General features: G+C 38.9%; 1 protein-coding gene across 1 annotated transcript in view; it reads right to left on the reverse strand.

The window, feature by feature from the left end:
- Positions 1–21498, reverse strand: part of myo7ba (myosin VIIBa) — a 53211-nt gene that overhangs the window by 22442 nt on the left and 9271 nt on the right. Inside the window, exons 15-24 of the mRNA XM_028445124.1 lie at positions 16416–16588; positions 16194–16331; positions 14365–14523; positions 14200–14292; positions 12298–12392; positions 12133–12217; positions 11838–12056; positions 9818–10027; positions 9521–9733; positions 9323–9439 (exon numbers count right to left, since the gene is read on the reverse strand). Of these exons, the coding sequence (XP_028300925.1) occupies positions 9323–9439; positions 9521–9733; positions 9818–10027; positions 11838–12056; positions 12133–12217; positions 12298–12392; positions 14200–14292; positions 14365–14523; positions 16194–16331; positions 16416–16588 (1502 nt within the window). The remainder of the gene's footprint in view (positions 1–9322; positions 9440–9520; positions 9734–9817; positions 10028–11837; positions 12057–12132; positions 12218–12297; positions 12393–14199; positions 14293–14364; positions 14524–16193; positions 16332–16415; positions 16589–21498) is intronic.

Consider the following 21498-nt stretch of genomic DNA (forward strand, 5'->3'; position numbering starts at 1 on the left):
ACGTTAAAGTTCTGGTAGGTCATGTCACTTCACAACTAGGGCTGTTACTTTAATACGTTAATTGCGATTGATTAATTGCAGGAAAAATAACTTCCAAAAGAAAAATAACATAATTAATCACTTTTGTTTTACACTCCAAACAGCACTGAAACCTTTCTCATTTCAAGAGTTTCTGGTATACCCATAATACTGATTCACAGACTATAATACAAGAAGGGAGCTTCGTTGGCGTTATTTTAGTTTACATAAAAACACCAGATAGAAAACAAAAGCCCAGTTGTGTGAAAAGTGTGCAAGAAATAGTTCTTCTAGCCTCCACTACTACCTCACTGCTAAACATGTAGCAGCTAGCATGAACAGCGAGTGCGGAGACTTGGATAGTGCTAGCTACAACATGCTGCGAGCACGCTGTGTCTCCAATCCACACCAGACAAGATAACAGGTTTCAGAGCCAAAAGGAATCAGTCCGTGAGTGACAAATGAACAAAGTCAGTGGATAAGTGTTACTATCTTAAGGAGAGAAAAAACAACAACTTTGGTGTTCAATAATTGTATTGCTCAGAAACGTGTACTTACTGTATATGATGTGCTAACTTTATAGCAGTTCAAATGGACCTGATGTTTTATTTCATTTGTATTTTTTATTATTTGGAGATTGACAAAAGTTCACATCAATATTAGCCCTGATGGTCTAAACCAGTGGTTCCCAATCTTTTTTGTCTCATGTACCCCCTGTGCATTTTTGTCAAATCATGTGTACCCCCTCTGTAACGGTCCAAAACTATAGTTTAATTTAGCCCTTGTTATTTATATGTTTATAACGCCCTCTAGTGTTTTAAATAAAGGTGGAACTTATGTTCTAAATATAGTTCCGCCCGACCTCAATTCGGCGCGTACAAAGTCCAAACAGCGCCAACGGCAGCCACGATTTTCCTGACTTCAGGTAAAATAATAAGTGTTTAATAAAATGTGAAATAATAATAAAGCCCAGATATTTATTTCTATTCTTTGTTTAAACAGCCACTGAGAAAAAGCAGTGCAATTTTCGAGTCTTAGATGAGCATTTTAGCCCCTCGTTGGAAGACAGCTCACGAGGTTTGTTTCTTTTTATTGTGTCTGTAATTTTCCTTTCTTGTAAATGCACATGTTAATATATTTTTGTATCTGTTTTTGTGAGCAGTTCTCACGGGTTGTCAAGAGCTAATAAACCCCGTTTTCTCTACCTCGTGCCTATGCCATTCCTTGAGGGTGCTACAGTGAGAACTCATCTGCTCCGCATGGGTCGATGAGACGGTGCTAGCGCCAGGGTCGAGAGGGACGACAACGCCTCCATTAACCACGGCCAAATGCAGAACAAGTAACAACTGCGGGAAATCCAGGTTCCTAAATGAATGTTGCCACAAAGACTCTGTTTAAGTTGAAGTCATAAGCAAATAAGAATAATACAAAGAGACTGTAATAAGAAGATACAGTATTTTTTCGTTTCTAATTCTGATCAAAGGACTGATAATTGCATCATTTTATTCTGTTTAAGTGGTTTTCATACAATATTAGTATTTGTGTTTATGCTAATTAAGCAACCATATTGTTCATGTTTGATAATTATTAGCAACAACAATGAAAGAATGCTCCTTACTGATACAAGGCATGTAATGGTAGCTTATAACTTAGTGATTTAAGTTAAGACTAAGTCACACCAAAAGGATAACAATATAACAATTTACTGTTATTAAGTTAAAGTAGTGTACAGTAACTGTGATCTAAACCAATATTCGCACATTTCTTTAAGTAACGACAAAATATCTCACTGAAACTGGCAACTACTTCAAATCCTACATAAATAATTTAATAAATACAAATCTTAAAAATAAATAAATAAAATATAGATAAAAACAATGGCAGAATTTGATCTAAGCTCCGAAGAAGATGACAATGAGACACTGAAGATAAATAAGCAACAAGATGAAGCTAAGAGCACTGGATATGACATTTCTACTCCCTCACAAGATGCACAAGGAAGCCAAAGAGTCCGGAAGTTAACGGAAAAAGGGCAAAAGCTGCACGATGAACAGGCAAAGAAGGCCAAACATCGTTTCAGAATGTCTTATGAGAAGTGGAAAGATGTCACTAAAGATGCTAAAAAGGCTATGAATGAAAGTTGCTCAAAAAATCTTCTTAATGAACACGTCACCATGGTAACAAGTGCTTTAACCAATGTGGTCACTGCATATGATGATTTGCGACGTATTGTTTCTCCTGATAGTGATACAAGGCGCAGGATGGACACATGCGAAGCAGTAACAAGAACAATGTGTAAAGCAGCAGAAAAATACCAAAAAGGTGAAAAGGAGGAAATCCAAGGGGATGAAGGTCATCTAAAAGATACAGAGTCAGTGTTCAAGTCTGCTTCCTCAACTAAGACTAGTGTCAAGTCCCAATACAGTAAGTCCTCTTCTCATTCAAAGAGCTCTTCCAGACATTCCAGTAGGCATTCTATCAAAAAGCAAGATGCAGCTGCTGAAGTTGCTGCAAATGAAGCTGCTTTGGAAGTTCTGCTTGAACAAGAAAATCACATAAAGGAGATGGAAATACAAGAAGCAGAAATAGCACAAAGGCAAAGAGAGCTGGAAGCAAAGCGCAGAGAAGTAGAGAGGCTGGACACAGTTAAAAAACTAAAGGCTGCTAAAGCACGACAACAAGTATATGAGCAGAGTGAATGTTCAGATGAAGAAATACATGATCTTCTACACCAACACACATCTAACAGAGAAAATAAAGTGAAGTCTGAAAACAGTGGCTCACCCATTAAAGCGCATTTCACATCTAAAAATGTGACGCCTCTACATGAAGTAAACACAAACGAACTGGTCAAAGCATTTGCAGAGTCTCTAAGTGCAAGTCGTCTCCCAGTCCCAGAGCCAACAACATTCAGTAGTGACCCGCTCAGATACAATGATTGGAAGATTTCCTTTCAGACTCTCATTGACAGGAAATGTATACCAGCTGAAGAAAAGACATACTATTTGAGAAAGTATGTGAGTGGACCTGCAAGAAAGGCCATAGAAAGTTATTTTCTTCTTGGCACAGAGTCTGCCTACTATACAGCATGGACAGTTCTTGAAGAGAGGTATGGCAATCCATTTCTCATAGCCAAGGCCTTCAGAGACAAACTTGACACATGGCCAAAGATAAGTTCAAAGGGCAGTATGGAACTTCAGGAGTATGCAGATTTTCTTCGCAGTTGTGATGCAGCCATGTCACAGATCAAAGGCCTCGAAGTACTCAATGACTGCAATGAAAACCAAAAAATGCTTACAAAACTACCAGACTGGCTCACATCAAGGTGGAACAGAAAGGTTACAGAAATACAAGAAATAAGCCACACGTTCCCAGGCTTCCATTTTTTTTGCAGAGTTTGTCTCATACGAAGCTAAAATTGCATGTAACCCTATAACATCACTCCATGCTCTGAAACCAAGTGAAGCTGAAAGAACAAAAATGCCAAAGAACAGGAGTTATGGTGCAAAGGTCATGGCCATTCATTCCAATGAGAAAGCGGCAAGTTGTTTCTACTGTGAGAGAGCAGGCCACAGTCTACAAAAGTGTTGGAAATTTATGAATGAGAACATTGGAGAAAAACTAAAGTTTGTACAAGAAAAGAAGTTTATGCTTTGGCTGTTTGAAATCTGGTCATCGCTCCAAGGATTGTGAAAACAGAGAAACGTGCGATACATGCAAGAAAAGGCATCCAACATGTCTCCATGACACTCGCACTCAAGAAGAAAGAACTCAGTCAAAGAGTAGTGACAAGACAAAACAAAGAAAACCATATTCAACTCCACAAGACCCTAATGTCACACCAACAACAAGCGAAGCTACTTCTAATAGAGTAATGCAAAACTTTGAAAATACGCATACATCCTCTATCATTCCAGTGTGGGTTTCAGCTGTAAGTGAGCCAGAGCATGAAGTCCTAGTTTATGCACTCCTTGACACACAGAGTGACACAACCTTCATATTAGAAGAAACTGCAAAGGCCCTGCACACTGAAAGTGAACCTGTTCAACTAAAGCTCACTACTATGGCTTCAAGAAACACAGTTGTGTCCTGTCACAAACTCTCTGGTTTACAAGTAAGAGGTTTTTCTTCAAACAAGATCATTTCCCTACCAGTAACCTACGCAAGAGACTTCATTCCAGCAAATCGAGATCACATTCCAACGCCAGGAACTGCCAAAACATGGCCACATCTTGAACACATCGCAGATGAAATTGCTCCACTACAAAGTTGTGACGTTGGCCTTCTGATCGGCTACAACTGTCCTCAAGCACTAGTTCCCCGGCAGGTGGTGTCTGGCAAAGAAAATCAGCCATTTGCACAAAAAACTGATTTGGGGTGGAGCATCGTGGGCTTTGGAAATCCATGCCTTGATTATGGAGATCCTTTCGGAGTGATTCACAAGGTCATTGTGAAGAAAGTTGTACCAAGTATTCAATCATCTTCAAACCTCACCAATGAAGTGCATTATGTGTACAGAACTCAAATAAAGGAAATCGCATTACCTGCTGATGTACTAAAGATTTTGGAGTCTGACTTTGTGGAAAAGGCTTCTGAAGATGTTAAAATCTCTCAAGAAGATCTCAGATTTCTGACCAAGATGAAGGAAGGCATTAGGCTCAAAGATGACGGACATTTCGAGATGCCACTTCCATTCAAGTGTGATAAGCCTAACCTGCCCGATAACAAGGCATGCACCATCCATAGACTCAGATGCTTGGAAAGAAAGCTGAGAAGAAACAAACAATACTACATTGACTACAAAAAGTTCATGGAGGAAATCATAGCTCATGGTGACGCTGAGAAGGTTCCTGAGCAAGACATGAAGAACCCGGCATGGTACATCCCACACCATGGGGTGTATCATCCACAAAAACCGGGAAAGATCCGCGTTGTCTTTGATGGCTCCGCCAAGTTTCAAGGAACATCTATAAATGATCATCTTCTAACTGGCCCAGAGCTTACCAACACCTTGCTCGGAGTCCTGTGTCGTTTTCGCTGAGGCCCGGTGGCTATAATGTGTGATATAGAACGCATGTTCCACCAGTTTCACGTGTGTGCCCCTGACCAAGACTATCTAAGGTTCTTATGGTGGGAGAATGGCGACCTCGACACCCCATTCGCCATCTACAGAATGAAAGTACACCTATTTGGTGCAGCTTCTTCCCCAGGTTGCGCAAACTACGGCCTTAAACACCTAGCATCTGAAGGTGAAGGACTCTTCAGTGAAGAAACAGTCAAGTTCATTAAAACTAACTTCTATGTCGACGACGGATTAGCAAGTGTTGATACTGAAAGTCAAGCAATACAGCTCGTCAAGGAGGCACGTGAACTTTGCAGCACAGGCAACCTACGACTGCACAAGTTCATCTCAAACAGTTCCAAGGTCCTAGCCTCACTTCCAAAAGAAGAATGCGCTGTATCTGCTGAAGATTTGGACCTGGCGTTGTGTGAAGTCCACATGGAGAGAGCACTTGGTGTGCAATGGTGTGTGGAATCGGACCAGTTCCAGTTCAGAGTGATTGTCCAGGAAAAGCCACTCACTCGAAGAGGAGTTTTGTCCATCGTTGCCTCTGTGTTCGATCCACTTGGATTTGTGTCACCCTTTATCTTGCTTGGAAAGCAGATCCTGCAACAAATGTGTCGAGATAAACTCAGTTGGGACGACACTTTACCAGACAGTCTACGACCTCAGTGGGTAGCTTGGCTGCTTGACCTGAGGAACCTAGCAAAGGTCAAGATTCAAAGATGTTTCACTCCAACAAACTTCAAAACACAGCGTTATGAACTTCATCACTTCTCCGATGCAAGCATGTCTGGATATGGCATGTGTACCTACCTCAGAGCAGTAAGTACATCTAGTGAAGTCTACTGTTCTCTGGTGATGGGAAGATCAAGAGTTCCACCATCAAAAGTCACAACCATTCCGCGACTTGAGTTGTCAGCTGCTGTCGTTGCTGTTCGCACCGGTGATATGCTGAAGAAGGAACTGGAAGTTGAAATCTCACAGGAAACCTACTGGACGGATTCAAAGGTTGTGCTAGGATACATTGGAAATGGAGCCAGAAGGTTCAATGTATTCGTTGCAAACAGAGTTGAGCGCATCAAACAAAGTACTGAGTCTACACAGTGGAGATACGTGACGTCTGAAGAAAACCCAGCGGACCATGCCTCCAGAGGTCTGACCGCTGAACAACTTGTTGCCTCAAACTGGTTTAGAGGTCCTGACTTTCTCTGGCAGAAAGTTGTGTCTAATGAAGAGATCAAGGTGGGAGAACTCTCAAACAGTGACCCAGAAGTTAAGAAAGTTCAAGTGCTCAAGACTCATGTCAGAGAAGAAAGGTCACTTCTGGATCGCTTACACAAGTTCTCTGATTGGTCAAGAATGATCAAAGCCGTTGCAAGACTCAAGCGCTTTGCAAAAGAAAAGAAAGAGCGCAAGACAAGACTTTCTGAGATGAGTAACTTAGAAGAGAGAAGAGAAGCAGAGTTAACAGTTTTCAAGTTAGTTCAAGAAGCCTCATTCTCAACAGAAATCAAGTCCCTTCAAGATCACATGGTGATTCAGACCAAAGACAAAGTCAACAAGCTGCACAAACTATGTCCGTTCATGGATGATGAAGGCATCCTTCGAGTTGGAGGAAGGCTCAAGCATGCTACACTACATTCCGATGTCAAGCATCCAGTGATCCTGCCAAGAGACAGTCATGTATCAACATTACTTGTCAAACACGTTCATGAGAGAACATACCATCAAGGACGAGGAATCACTATGAATGAGCTCCGTGCAAATGGATATTGGATACTCGGATGCAGCAAAGTTGTATCATCTCGCATCTACAAGTGTTTGAAGTGTAGTAAGTTCAGAAGGTGTACGGAGCAGCAGAAGATGGCAGACCTCCCGGAAGATCGGATGGAGACTGCACCACCATTTACCTACTGCGGGATGGATTGTTTCGGTCCATTTTTCATCAAGGAAGGCAGGAAGGAGTTAAAGCGCTACGGATTGTTAATCACCTGCATGTGCTCCAGAGCAATACACATCGAAATGCTTGATGATTTAACGACTGACGCTTTCATCAACGCATTGCGTGCTTTTATCGCCATAAGAGGTTCAGTTCGCCAGATAAGATGTGATCAAGGCACAAACTTTGTTGGTGCCAGAAATTAGTTTGCTGAAGCGCTCAAAGAAATTAATCAAACTAAACTGGAAAAAATGGACTGCGAGTTTCTCATGAACAGCCCAGCCTCAAGTCACATGGGCGGAGTCTGGGAACGACAAATACGCACCATAAGAAGTGTTCTGACTTCAATCCTAGAACAATCATCCAAACAACTCGATGGTTCTTCTCTACGAACATTCCTGTATGAAGTCATGGCAGTCGTAAACAGTAGACCTCTGACTACAGACCAATTATGTGATCCGACAAGTCCAGAACCCTTAACACCGAATCACATTCTGACCATGAAGTCCACTATCATCTTACCACCTCCAGGAAACTTTGTTAAGGAAGATCTCTATCTAAGAAAGAGGTGGCGTCGTGTTCAACTCCTTGCGAATACCTTCTGGACAAGGTGGCAAAAGGAGTATTTGCTGACTCTTCAAAGCAGACAGAAATGGACTAAACAACGCAGAAATGCCAAGGTCGATGATATTGTCCTTCTTCAAGATGAACTGTTCCCACGGAACCAGTGGAAGTTGGCCAAAATCGTGGAAGTTTACCCAAGTACGGATGAAAGAGTGAGGAAGGTGAAACTACTCATGAGTGATCCAACTCTGAATGCAAGTGGAGAACGTATCTCTAAAACTGTTTACCTGGAGAGACCTATTCATAAAACTGTTGTTCTCTTGGAAGCAGAATGAAGATCAATCAATACACAAAAGATAATTCATAATATAAGAAGTTCATAGTTCTAAAAACTTAAAGGTTCACAAGTTAAGAAATGTATAGACCTGTAAATCACAAGTGATTGGTGGGAGTGTAACGGTCCAAAACTATAGTTTAATTTAGCCCTTGTTATTTATATGTTTATAACGCCCTCTAGTGTTTTAAATAAAGGTGGAACTTATGTTCTAAATATAGTTCCGCCCGACCTCAATTCGGCGCGTACAAAGCCCAAACAGCGCCAACGGCAGCCACGATTTTCCTGACTTCAGGTAAAATAATAAGTGTTTAATAAAATGTGAAATAATAATAAAGCCCAGATATTTGTTTCTATTCTTTGTTTAAACAGCCACTGAGAAAAAGCAGTGCAATTTTCGAGTCTTAGATGAGCATTTTAGCCCCTCGTTGGAAGACAGCTCACGAGGTTTGTTTCTTTTTATTGTGTCTGTAATTTTCCTTTCTTGTAAATGCACATGTTAATATATTTTTGTATCTGTTTTTGTGAGCAGTTCTCACGGGTTGTCAAGAGCTAATAAACCCCGTTTTCTCTACCTCGTGCCTATGCCATTCCTTGAGGGTGCTACACCCTCTTCATATCATAAGTACAGTCTCCATAATTTCATATGCTTTTATATATGTGGAACAGTGGGCTCTCATAAACCACTAAATGTGTCTCAAACATTGGTTTCCTAAGGCTTAATCTACAAATACAAAACAATGTGTACAAAGTGTAAATTACTTAAAAAGAATATATCATGCAACTCATGTGATTATTTCAATAGTAAATAAATAAGGTCTCCTTTGTAAAATGTAGCTAATTATTCTCTTCTATTGCCAGAAGTGTGATAAAATGGCCTCTACAGTATAATCCTGTTTAAATAAATTACAATAAAATATAGTAATTTATTGAACAATATTACTGGTAGTTTGTGGTGAATTTGCTCAAAAAAATTTCCCAACAGTTTTTATTCATTTGTTAAATCTGTCCAAGTACCTCCTGCAATGTGCTCATGTACCCCTAGGCGTATACGTACCCCAGTTTGGGAACCACTGGTCTATACTAAAGGTGGCAGCAGCCCTTAGGACTAGTCTCACATACCAAGGAATGGAAATGTCCACGCCTGCATCTGTTCAAGTCTGTTAAAAACAATAAATGACTTTATAAAGCCACTTTGTTATATACCATTGTTTTGATCTGCCACAATAATGTAATGTAAATGAAAATACCTCAAGTTGAAGGTTTTTCTCAGCAATTTTTAGGTGAGATTAATTACTTTAAGTAATTACAGAGCATAATTAATTAATCGCTCAATTTTTTTCATCTTTTGACAGCACTATTCATAACACAGGAAACCAAATGAATACTGTCTGATATCTACCAGATCTGAGCTCCCCATGTAGCTGGGATGTTGTCCAGAGGTTCCTTTAACCTGCTTCTTTGGCTCAGGTAGATCTCCCATGAATCTCAGAATGATCCACCACACTGTCAATGAAGCCTAGGGAAAAACCCAATGCAAAAGCTGTGGTGACTGGAGAAACAACAGGAAGTAAAAATGTAGTCAGTTTGAAGAAAGCACCAGAACATCTCCCTCGTCCTCGTGGTAGAGCAGTGGCTGTCGGAGCCTTTGACGAATGTGGGTGGGCGTGGCTGCGCCCTGGAAGTACATCGAGGCAAATTTGGAGAAGGAGTATTCGTCCAGGTCATCGTAGTCTTCTGAGGGAAGATCTTCTTCCATGGGTAAATCGTCGATGTCTATCTCCTCAAGGATCATCTTCTTTCCATCAAAGCTCTAAAATTTCATTCAAATATTTTCAGTTAGAATCACATTCTTCTTTTTGTTCACGAGTTTAAATGATGCTGAACTGCTACAAACCTCAAACCCTGACAGTGAATCTCCATCCTTCCCTCCAATCATGCTGGGCAGAAAACCAAAGATGTCATCAACCATCTCCTGTTCTGTGATGGATTCAGAAAGGGCTTTGGCTTCCAACTCCTTCTTCTGTCTCAAAACTTCCTCTAAGTAGTTCTGTTTGGCCAGAATGGTTCGCCGTTCTTCCTCTTTCTCTTTAGCGGAGAGGTACATCTAAGAAAACAGGAAGAGGAGACAGTTGTAACCATGGCAACCCATCTCAAACCTTAATTTCAAAATATATCTTCCAAGTATACCTTATTTAGTTTCCAAAATGTATCATTTAATATTTTTGATATTTTATTTCAATGACTAGGGGTGGGAAAATAAACTGAGTTCACGATACGAAGAAAAAAGACCCAAAATATTGCAATAATTTGCCAATCCTAACCCAAACCCCCCTCGTGACACCACTCGTACCCTTGACGATAAAACTTGTGATGTTTTAATATTGCGATATCTTGTCATAAGATATATCATCCCAACTTATCATCTAGCAAACATTGTTTAAAGAACACTTCATATAATGTGCAGAACTACAGAGTTCTAGTAAATACACCTGTCGTTATTTGTAAAATCTACTTTTTGCTATCTGTGTGGTTTTAGTCACTCAAACAAAAAACATTGCAAGGGCTTCTTATAGTTACGCTTACCCTTTATAAAGTCATAAACAACCTTTCGTTTGCCTTTTTTAATGTACCGTCATTTTCGGTCTATAAGCCGCTACTTTTTTCACCACGCTGTGAACCCTGCTGCTTTTCCCGGTTTTACAAACTTCATGATGCCAAAAAATTGAGTCGCAATAGACCAGGTGGACCAATGAAACTGTCTACATTAAATATGGCGCACTTCCACTGAATCATTCTGATGAGTCAGTTTGTGGCAAAGACACAGAGAAATGCATATGATAAAGCCTTGAAGTTGTCACACAGAGAGAGCGAGAGAAAGACACAGCGCTGCAGCCGCCTGGATTAAGTAAAAATCAGCCAGTTTGTAATAGAAAGAAACAAATGAAATAAAGTTGTTAAATCACTGCGTTAGGTTTGTACAGAAGCGATGGAGGCTGACGGAGAAGCTTATGTAAGGAGAACTGACAGACGGAGACCAGGTCAGATCTGGAACAGCCTGGATACAGTAAAAATCAGCAGGTTTGTGATAGAAAGAAACAATAAACAGCATAAAGTTGCCAAATAAAATGTTTAGTTTGTTAAGAAGCGATTGTGTCCGTATTTTGACTCAGAATCTGGACTCTATGTGATCGCTCCGTGGTAGTTCGCGATAAGAAGAACGAAGGGGTGTATCAGTCTGGTTCCAGTAAAAAGTGACCATTAAAAGCTGTGAATGGACTGATATGTAGACGTGGAGCAGTCTGCATATCTCCACACGAGTTTCATGTGGAAAAGGAAACTCATCAGTTGAAACACGGAAATCTCCGTTTACTCGAACTTGAGTCTAGCAGCCCGCCTACCTGCAGGTTCTGATTGGCCGAGTTGTCTGAAGGGCATCCTCATCAGCCAATAGAGTGCAGCTTATCCAACGATGTGGCCTTTGTATGGATTTTTCTTGGAAAATTGCTAAATTATTGGAATGCGGCCGATATAACGATGAGCTTTGTAGCCCGGAAATTACAATACGTGTTCTACAAAACATACATTTTTTACAAAACATCCATTAAAAACATTAGGAATGCATCAAATGTGAGTATTTGATCCTAACTGGGAACAGCAGATCAGCTGTCATGTTTGGGAATGTACCGATAATTTATTCAGAATAGTGTATCAATATCTTCCAAAGCTTCATTAATCAATACCTTCCAGACAGTATTTTTTAGGTACTCTTGTACTGAGCAGTGTTTTGACCTTTGCTACGTGGACAAAGGCCTATGATTAATTGGGACATTTCAGTCAGTGGGAAAGATGCTGATGAAGCACACAGACTTCTCTTTGAAAACCGCTGAAAGGAAGGAGTTTGGTGATGGTCTTACGTCTCGCCTCCTTCTTTTCAGAGCCTTCCTAGCCAGCATTCCTCTGGTGTGAGCTTGCAGCAGAATCACTGCTGTCCTCTTGCGCTGCCACTCTTTCCTGGCCAGGTAACCTTTGACCTGAGCCTGCAGCAGGAGGGCCGCCTCCCGTTTCCTCCTGTACTGGTGTTGGATTTGGCGAGAGCGAACATTGGCCTGCAGCCTGGCAAAGCCAAGCCGTACCTTAAATGCATAGAAAAGAGGTTTAATCCAAGCTTGGCTGGACATAAAGCTGCTGAGCTAGAGAAAGTAGACTTACCACCCTGTAGAGCTTTCTACCTTTATGTCCTCTCCAGTTCTTTTGAATGACAAGCGCTGCTTCTCGTTTCCTCAGGAACTCCCTCCTACGGATGGTCAAAATCATACACGTCCAAGACAAACCTTCAGAACAGAGATGTTTGTTTCTTCACCTTTAATGTCCTACCTGTACTTGTAGCCTCGAAGAACCTTCTGGATCAAAAGAGCCTTGGTGTTCAGTTCCTTCATTCGTTCCAGTTCCAGCATTGTGTCATGGTTGTCCTAACAGAAGATAGAGGAAGTGTTCAGATGCGGCAAATTATGGTATTCAAACCACCTGCATTCATATGTTTGTGAGATTTTGAGTTTACTAGTAGTACTAGCAAAGACGAATTTGTTGTACTGTTTTTGGCGCACTAGACCTTATTATGTACTACCATACATGGAGTTTGCTGGGGGTGGGGAAGGGTGAGCATTGCCCCCCACTGGTCAGAAGTTTTCAATACAGTTTTGCGTCATTCATTTGAAAAAATAAAATTCTTAATCCATTGCACGTAATATACAAATATTTCAAAACACAGTGACTGTACAAAATATATATGAATTCATTTGTTGTTCTTTAAAAAATATGAGTTATTTTTTGGCAATTTTCTTCTGTTTCGCAATTCTTCTTCACAATGTAAATGGTGAAGCGACACTGTAGCTACCAGTTCATGGATGGTACTGCAGCAGATAAGAAGCAGAAAGCGGCCGCCGGCCTGACTTTATCATGAATTTAGGAATCATGAACATAAATCGGCGATGCAAATTTTGTAGTCAACATTATCAATTATGTTGCTAATCATTGTGCATTATTGAATATGTTACACATATTGTTGTTGGCACAAATCTCTAGACGGTCTATATATTTAATTCTATTTTTTCTTTTGCCACCCCTGGCAAGAATCTCAAGCTCTTTGTGTTACTTTTGTGTTACTAGTAGTACTAGTAAAGCTTTAAGTGTTCACTTGTAACATATTTCATTTATTCAGTCAACTTTTTTCAGGAAATTTACTTTGAAATTTATTTTGATCTCCTGACATGTTTTGACTGCTGCCAGTCTTCCTCAGAGGCATCTGCTGATCAGTTTGGTGTGTCCTTATTAGTTCTTTCTTGGTGTGGCCAACTTGACGGTTCTGCCTGGTTGACCACGCCCCCTGTCACCTGATGGTCTCTGGAGAAGTAAGTCCTAGATGGAGAACTCATAAGGACACATCATAGCGATCAGCAGACGCCTCTGAGGAAGACTGACCATTGGCAGTCGAAATGAGATGAGATCAAAGTAAATTTCCTGAAAAAAGTTGTTTGAATACATTAAACCTTAACATATTATTAAAAAAGAAGACATCATAAACTTGGTGGATTTACCACTACTACAAAAACAAAACAGTCTACTAATAGATTATTATGCTTCATTAGTAATTTCTACTCATGCACTACTCTGACAAACACCTAGTAAAACACATATTTATTCACTAGTACTAGTACTAATAGTAAATGCAAAATAAAGATTCACTAGTAGTACTAGTAGACCTAATGCAAATGAAGTAGGAGGGATTCAAACCAAATCCAGGTCCCTGATTGTTTGTAATCTTTTCAAAAGCCAATGGCAAGCTTTAATTTCCTTTTCCCCGCCCCCTTATTAGCATATAAGGCTTACGAGTAGTAATAGTGACACTTTTGCTTCACTAGTAAAGTGAACTCATGCACTCGTAAACCAACGTTGACACAAGTACTCCAAGTAGGGTTGTGGTCAATTATAAATGTAATTACGTAATTGATAATTAATTACAATTATGTTGCAATTATAACTGTAATTGATACTTTTTTTACTGTTGTAATCATAATTGAATTGTAATTGAAAAATGGAATTGAATCCAACCCTGAGTACTAGTAGAGATATGCTCGATGTCACCAATCTCACATTTATACACTTTCCTTATGAGATCTCATATGAAATCAACAAACGTTGACATAAACAAATGTTATGGCATGTCACCAGCATAGCAGGAGCCACTCATTCATTCACCTGCTCTAAATAAAGCTTTACCTTCAGAAATATCTTTGTCTTGCCAGTTTTCCAGTCGCCCTCGCCACCAAGCACAGATGCACAAATGGTTTCACAGCATTTCTTTTTGCTCTCCTAAACATGAAATAACGTAAATCATAAGAAGAAGAAACCCTCTATGATTGTATTTTGCCAATTCTGACTCACGGTTTTGGGATCACAACGGTAGGTTTTGAGGAGGACACGGTAACGCTGGAGAAACTCGTCAAAACTGTAGCGCACGGGATAGCCAGCTTTCCGAATCCTGATGGTCTCCATCATACCAGAGTAACGGAGCTGTGTCATGCAGAGCTCCCTGTCAAAGAGCTGGGAGAACATGTGTGTAAGGGAAACGCCTTTGATTGTGACGAGTCAGTGGTTCTCAACTTGTGGTTCATGACTCAAAAGTATACGTGAGTCTGAGTAAAAAGTAGAAAGAACCTCTTCTTTATTTTTAAAGGTATGTATCTGTGTGCAGCAAAGTGTCTTCTATTCTGTTATTGAACAGATGCTTTTATTTAATTTATTTATTTTAGTTCAGGGGCCAAATATGGACCAGTTTGACCTCAAGTGAGCCCTAGACTTTAGGTGAGGAAAAAAGGAGACGACGTTAACATAATTGTGCGCTTGTTTTCAAAATCAGTTCAATACAGTTAAAAAAAATATTGATTTTGTGTATTCTAGAGGAGTTTTGTGGAATTGTTTGTGAGAAACTTCAAGATTTGTGGGAAAATTTAGAGTTCTTTACACAATTTGCAAATAAAAATGACTGCATTCATGTGATATGAACAAAGGAAAACTGCAAGTCCCTAAAATACTGTGGAGTTGGTGAGTTTCAGATATCTACAACTGGATTTTTTTTTTGGTAATTCACACAATAATTCATTATTTTACTTTAATTTTCACTTTCTCCTGCGGCTCACATTGGATGCTCTAAAGAGCCGGATTTGGCCCCCAGGCTTTGAGTTTGACAGAATCCACATTTGCTTTTCTTTTTAAGAAAAAAGGGTCAAGATAAAACAAAAACAATCCCACTTAATCCTGTTTAGCTAATATAATGTGTGCTAATATGTGATGCAAAATGTGGAGGCCACTACAAAGTAAATATGTTAAAGGATTACCAGACTGTGTCAAACTCTGATTCTCTCTTTAAAAGTACTGCAATGCTGAGTGATATTTAATACTAATGTAGAGTCACTGGGTCTCAGTATAATTAGCAATGGATAAGGCTAAACTGTAACACACAGAACTTTAGCAAGAGTCTAAAAATACGTATACAGAATTGATCTAAGTCTTAAATCTTCATTCTAAGAGGTGTGAATGAAAGTAGTTGTTCAGACACAAACTATTGTTCTTTTACATTCAGCTGCTGAGGCAAAGCAGTCTGTCCAAATTACTGGAGGAGTCTATTTCTAAATTACCATTAAAAGTAGTGTTATTAATGTATAAATCTCACATGTCAAGCTTGGGGGCCAAATCCAGCCCTTTAGAGCATTATCGTGTAAATTACCAAAAAAAAAATCCAGTTGTAGATATCTCAAATTCACCAATTTAATTAAACTCGACAATATTTTTAGGGCCTTTTTCCTTTGTTTATATCACATGTATGCAGTCATTTTTATTTGCAAATTGTGGAAAGTCAATATTTCCACAAATCTTGCAATTTCTCACAAACAATTGCACAAAATTCCTCTAAATTACACAAAAATTGGTAACAAAATCAATATTTTTTTAAGTGAATTGAACTGATATTGAAAACAAGGGCACAATGATGTTAAAACTGTTTTTTTATTCACACCTAAAATCTGTTGCCCACTTGAGATTAAAGTTGTCCGTATTTGGCCCGACTTAAACTATTGTTTAAGAAAAGATGCAGATCGTGACTTGTTAAAATGCCTGATGATCAGTCCTGAGGCGAGACCAGTTGAGAACCACTGACATACACATACAGTAAGTGCTTTAATTTGTATCTGAATGAACAGAATGTATCTTCTCACCATGGGCTTCTTGAAATCATTGGGTTTGATGCAGCGTATGAAATAAGGCTGGCACACAGTCAGAGTTTTCATGAGGGAGTCCAGAGACAGGCGGAACTGTCCAACCAGAGTTGGAACGCGTTTCTTGTCGGCCACTACCTGTCAGACAAACAGATGAAAACACTTTTAGTTTCCTGTGCAGCTGATCGCAGCTTTAATGCTATGGTGAAACACTGAGCTGACCCGGAGGCTGTTTTTAGGCGTTGTGATGGTCATCTTTGGGTTGATGCTGATTTTGATAGCGTTAGAACTAGAAAGATCCTTTTGAAAGGTCCTCTTGAGGAGTTTGTTGCTGGAGGTTTCCACCAGTTGAATGAGGTCCGAGCTGAGGGCATCACGGTTTTTTTCAAGAAAACCTAAAAGAAATAAACAATGACAAGAATTGTAACTTCTTATGCTTATAAATATGGTGTTTGGGACCAAACCAGACAGTTTTCTGCTTTTCTTTCTTATCCAGTTCTCAAACTTAGAGAGACAGTGCAATGACACAAATATGAAAATACAAGTTTAAACTGAAATTGAATGAAGCTGGATTTGTGGGGATGACCTGAGGGTGAAATGAGGAATAAAAATAGACTAAGAAATGCTTTGTCTTGGTCCTAAAGTGACTGAATACTGTGAGAAAGACAGAGAGAGATAGAAAGTAATCATAGAGGTCAAGACAAAGGCTTGATTCATGCGTGCTGCGCTTGGGTTTGGAGATACCTAAAGCTGATTGTTGCCAGGCCTGAGAAAAACTGGTGACCTTTGACCTCTTGCCCCACATTAACAGGACTGAGAGCTCTTACTATGAGACGCGTCCACTATAACAAGCACACAAGAAGCCCTTTTCTCAATAACTTTCCTGTAAAAAAGATTTCCCATTAAACTCTTCTAAGTCGTCTGATGGACCTTTTTGTGGGTTTTTGGTCTTTGTTGGTAAAATAGTTTATTTTCTGTTTTAAATCACTTTAATTTAAATTACCTTCTTTTAAAAAGTGTCTTGATTCAGCTTTGGTTTGATTTATTGGACAGAGTCGAAGCATTAAAAACAGTTTACACTCTGGTCAGATCAAGAGACAAGGGGCAGAAGCCTTAATAAATAAAGAATAATAACTTATAGAAAATACACTAATATAATAAATATTAACACATTTATACTATATTTCAATTCATCTGGTAACGCATTCCATAGCTTCACCCCACAGACAGATATGATGATTGTGCTGCTTCCAGTTTAGATCACCTCTGAGGAGATAACGCCCAGGGATGGACAGACCATCTGGCATAACGGGCATCATTCTAGTGGGCCGTTGACCCAAAGTGGTCCGGTTTGCTACGTTGTTCTTTTTTATGAGCAAGTAGAGGGAAGCAGACATGGTAACAGGTGACAAAAAATGGACCAAAAGTGGCAAAAACATGGCAAGAAATGAGTGAAAAGTGAGCAAAAATGGGCCAAAAGCAGTCAATAGTAGCCAAAAAAATGGGCAAATAACGAGGAAACAAAAGAGGCAAAATGAAGGGGGGAAAAAGGTCCTTATTGGGCAAAAGCTTGCAAATTTGGATGAAAAGTGGCCAAAAAGAATTAAAAGAAAGGATAAAAATTAGGCAAAAGTGTCAAAAAGAACATTACAATAGGAAAAAAATTATATTTACTGAAAGAATGTAACTAAAGGGTAAAAAAAAAAAAACTGTCATAACTTTTTGAAAAGGGGCAGAAATGCGACAAAAAGAAGTTGCAAAATGGAAAAAGGTAATAAGGGGTTAAAACATTTCCCTCTTTTAAGATTTTCTGCGGGAATAATAATTAAAATGAAGACATAAAGAGCCACATGTTGAGCATCACTGACAGCTTCTACATGGTGTCTGATAATGTCATGGGCTGGTCTGGACACAAAATGCATTTTTGTCCCAGTCCACCCCTGACAACCCCCCTCTGTTTCTTTGAACATATTTTGTAAGTTGGAGGGAAGTTATTACTAATTTGGAACAGAATTATTGCTGTTTTTTGATCCACCAGGTGCATAAAGTTTAGTGCCTTTGATATTATAAATAATGTTCCTAAAAATGAACATTCTTATGGCACATTTCTGTATTGTGCAAAGTGTCTGTTTTACAAGCATGGTCCCATACTTCAACACAATAAGTTAAATGAGTGCAGTAGACCTGTACGTTAAAAAGTGTCTTACTTTGTTCAACAACCCAATACATCTTAAGATTTTAGATCGTACTTGGTTTACTTGAGGTTTCCAGTGAAATGTGTTGTCTATTAACACACCTAGAAAGTTATGTTCATATACTCATTCAATGCCCACCCCATTTATTATGTGATCAAATTAGAGTTAAAATAAAGATTTTATGAGAAAAAAATGTGCGTAAAAAAACTCTATTTTTAAAATACTATTTGTATTTGTAAAACACATTTTGTGTCGGCAAAATACCTTTTGTGTGTGTGAAAAATATTTACACCTGTAAAAAACATTTTTTACACCTATTATAATGTACCTTGTTTTTTATTATCATTCTTCTTACAAAAAAGTGATTTTTGAGGGCCTAAACGCGGTCATGAAAATTTGAATGCATATTAGGACTGGTGAAAAATGTGATATTTTGGGGGAAATGCACATGTGAATGGCAAAATGACTCAATAGCGCCCAGTTCTGTGTGCGTGTGCTGGTAGACGCTGTGTATGTCCGCCCTCGTGTGAAAAGGTGTATTTAATTGCAGGTGTTTTTAGTGTGATGTTTGTTTACTACCTGCAATTAATTTCATGGCTGCTTCGTTTGTATGATGACGTAATCAAAGCTTTACTTTGTATTAAGTAACACATCACACACTTCCTTTATTCTACATTTCACCGTTCAATTAAAATGCGTTGCCTGAACATTTTATTATTGGGAGCTGAACAGTAATTCTGATAACTGGTTTATTATTTTTTTGTTTTTTTCTGTAGTTGCCATTTTAATGCAGTTGTTGATCACATTGATTATTGATCAATATTATTGCTTCTTGCTGTAGGCCTGTTTATTGTCCACGCTTTAAACTATAGAAATGCTTGAAAATGTCACACATTGATTCCAGAGCTCATTGGTTTGTTTCCAGTGTGATTTACTTCCTTTGATTCATCCTGAGGAGATACTTTGATGTTCAGCTGCTCGTCTCTCACAGTGTGAACATCTCACTTGTATTTAAACTAATAACTAGTTATACAGAGGATGTTTTCAGATTAATATTAAATACATACAATATTTTTAAAAACAATGTATTGACCTTGTAGATAATTGTTGTTTAAATTGAACTGTAGAAAAACCTTGTGTAATAGACTTGTCACTAGTGGATAAAGAAACATCAGTGTAGTCGATAAGGATAATAGTCAGATAGCAACGTACCTAAACTCTATCTGCTTATTAATGTGCAATTATAGTTTACTGCCAACAGTTAGCGCTAGGCTACTGTCTGTTTTCTTACGTACAAAGTCCTCCATGATGTGGTCACATGGTTTGTTGAATAGACGAGTAGATTTCACACATTACATTTAAAACAGACGATTAAGGCTGCAACAACAAACCAATAAAATCGATAATCGATTAAAAGCATTGGTAACAAATTTCATCATCAATTCGTTGCGTTGTGCGATTTATGTCACTGACCGTAATGCATGTGTGTGCACGCACAAGTGTTTGTGTGTGTGCGTGCGCATCACGAGTGTTTGTGTGTGTGCGTGCGCATCACGAGTGTTTGTGTGTGTGCGTGTGCACCACGAGTGTTTGCGTGTGTGCGTGCAGAGTGTTTGTGTGTGTGCGCATGAGTGTTTGTGTGTGTGCGCGCGCACCACGAGTGTTTGCGTGTGTGCGTGCAGAGTGTTTGTGAGGGCCCGGTCATTGCTGCTTTTGCAGCTTTAACTAACAATTAAATTTCACTTCCATGTCCCTTGTTAAGAGATTTTATTAGCTCACCTGTTCACTTGCATTAAGCCGCTCCGCCATTTTTTATTGTGCAATGAAGGAGGAAGGGGGCGTTTCCAGTGGAAAGCCCTCTGATGGTGTTTTGTAAGCCGAGTGCTGATTGGCTGGTCCACAAATGCAATTAAACCAGGATCACACTTCGTCTATTTTGTTTTGTACTTGTAAGAGAAAAGTTCTCACATGCACACAAAAGGTATTTTGCAGACATAAAATGTGTTTTACGACTACAAATATTTTTAACACAGATTTTTTTGCAGAAAAAAAAAAAAAATGTCTTTTACAAATACCTTTTTCACTCACACAAATTTTTTTTACGCCCACAGATTTTTTTTGCACACAAAATCTTTTTGAGCCAAATTTGATCCAACAATTTATCCTTAAGTTTACATGAGTTGTTAGCAGTGTTGGGAACGTTACATTAAAAAAGTAATTAGTTACAGTTACTAACTACTTGTTCCAAAAAGTAACTGAGTTAGTAACTGAATTACTCTGTAATAAAAGTAACTCATTACCAAGGAAAGTAACTATTTGCGTTACTGTTAAAAAAAAAAAAAAGTTTCTATATGTCAAATAATTCAGATTTTTTAGATGTGTGTCGTGAGATGCTTCATTAATTTTGAGTTGTTTGCAACGGATGTGGACAAAGTCTTCACTCCTGGATATAAAGAACACTTCACATGTACGTTCTTGTCTTTGACCACAATTAATATAAAGTAGTGTTTGTATCGTCACCTTAAAAATAACAACTTTTCATCAGACTGCTCCACGCTCAGCATCTCTGCTGATTCATCCATCCTGCAGTGTGTGTGTGTGTGTGTGTGTGTGTGTGTGTGTGTGTGCTGGCACATGTGTAAAAACACTGGTTCTGATTGGCTACCATGACACATGACGCCACCTTAGCCAATCATAATCGCTCACCTTGTTTTTAACCCACCTCCTCACAACAGCTGCGTAAGAAGCCGGGGATGCTTTCGGATCATTTATTCAATCAATACATGTAACGAACTGCATTTAACGTTCGGTAACGTTAATTGCGTTGTAACGGTGTAAAAAGTAATTAGTTAGATTACCCCGTTACTGAAAAAAAAAAACAACGTTACATAACGCCGTTATTCCAAACACTGGTTGTTAGATGGGTTTTGCTGTTTCAAAAAAATCATAAATTTTGTTTTTTTCAAATTGAAGGATAATTTGTTAGCATCAAACCATAGTTTCAGTTTACTTCGCCCTATAGTCACCTTCTCTACTAACCTTTCTAAACACTTATCAGAGCAACATTTCTTGGTATCATATATTTGTGATGATATGAAATTTTTTCAGGT

This window comes from Gouania willdenowi, chromosome 4, assembly GCF_900634775.1.
Source record: "Gouania willdenowi chromosome 4, fGouWil2.1, whole genome shotgun sequence".
Classification (NCBI taxonomy): domain Eukaryota; kingdom Metazoa; phylum Chordata; class Actinopteri; order Blenniiformes; family Gobiesocidae; genus Gouania; species Gouania willdenowi.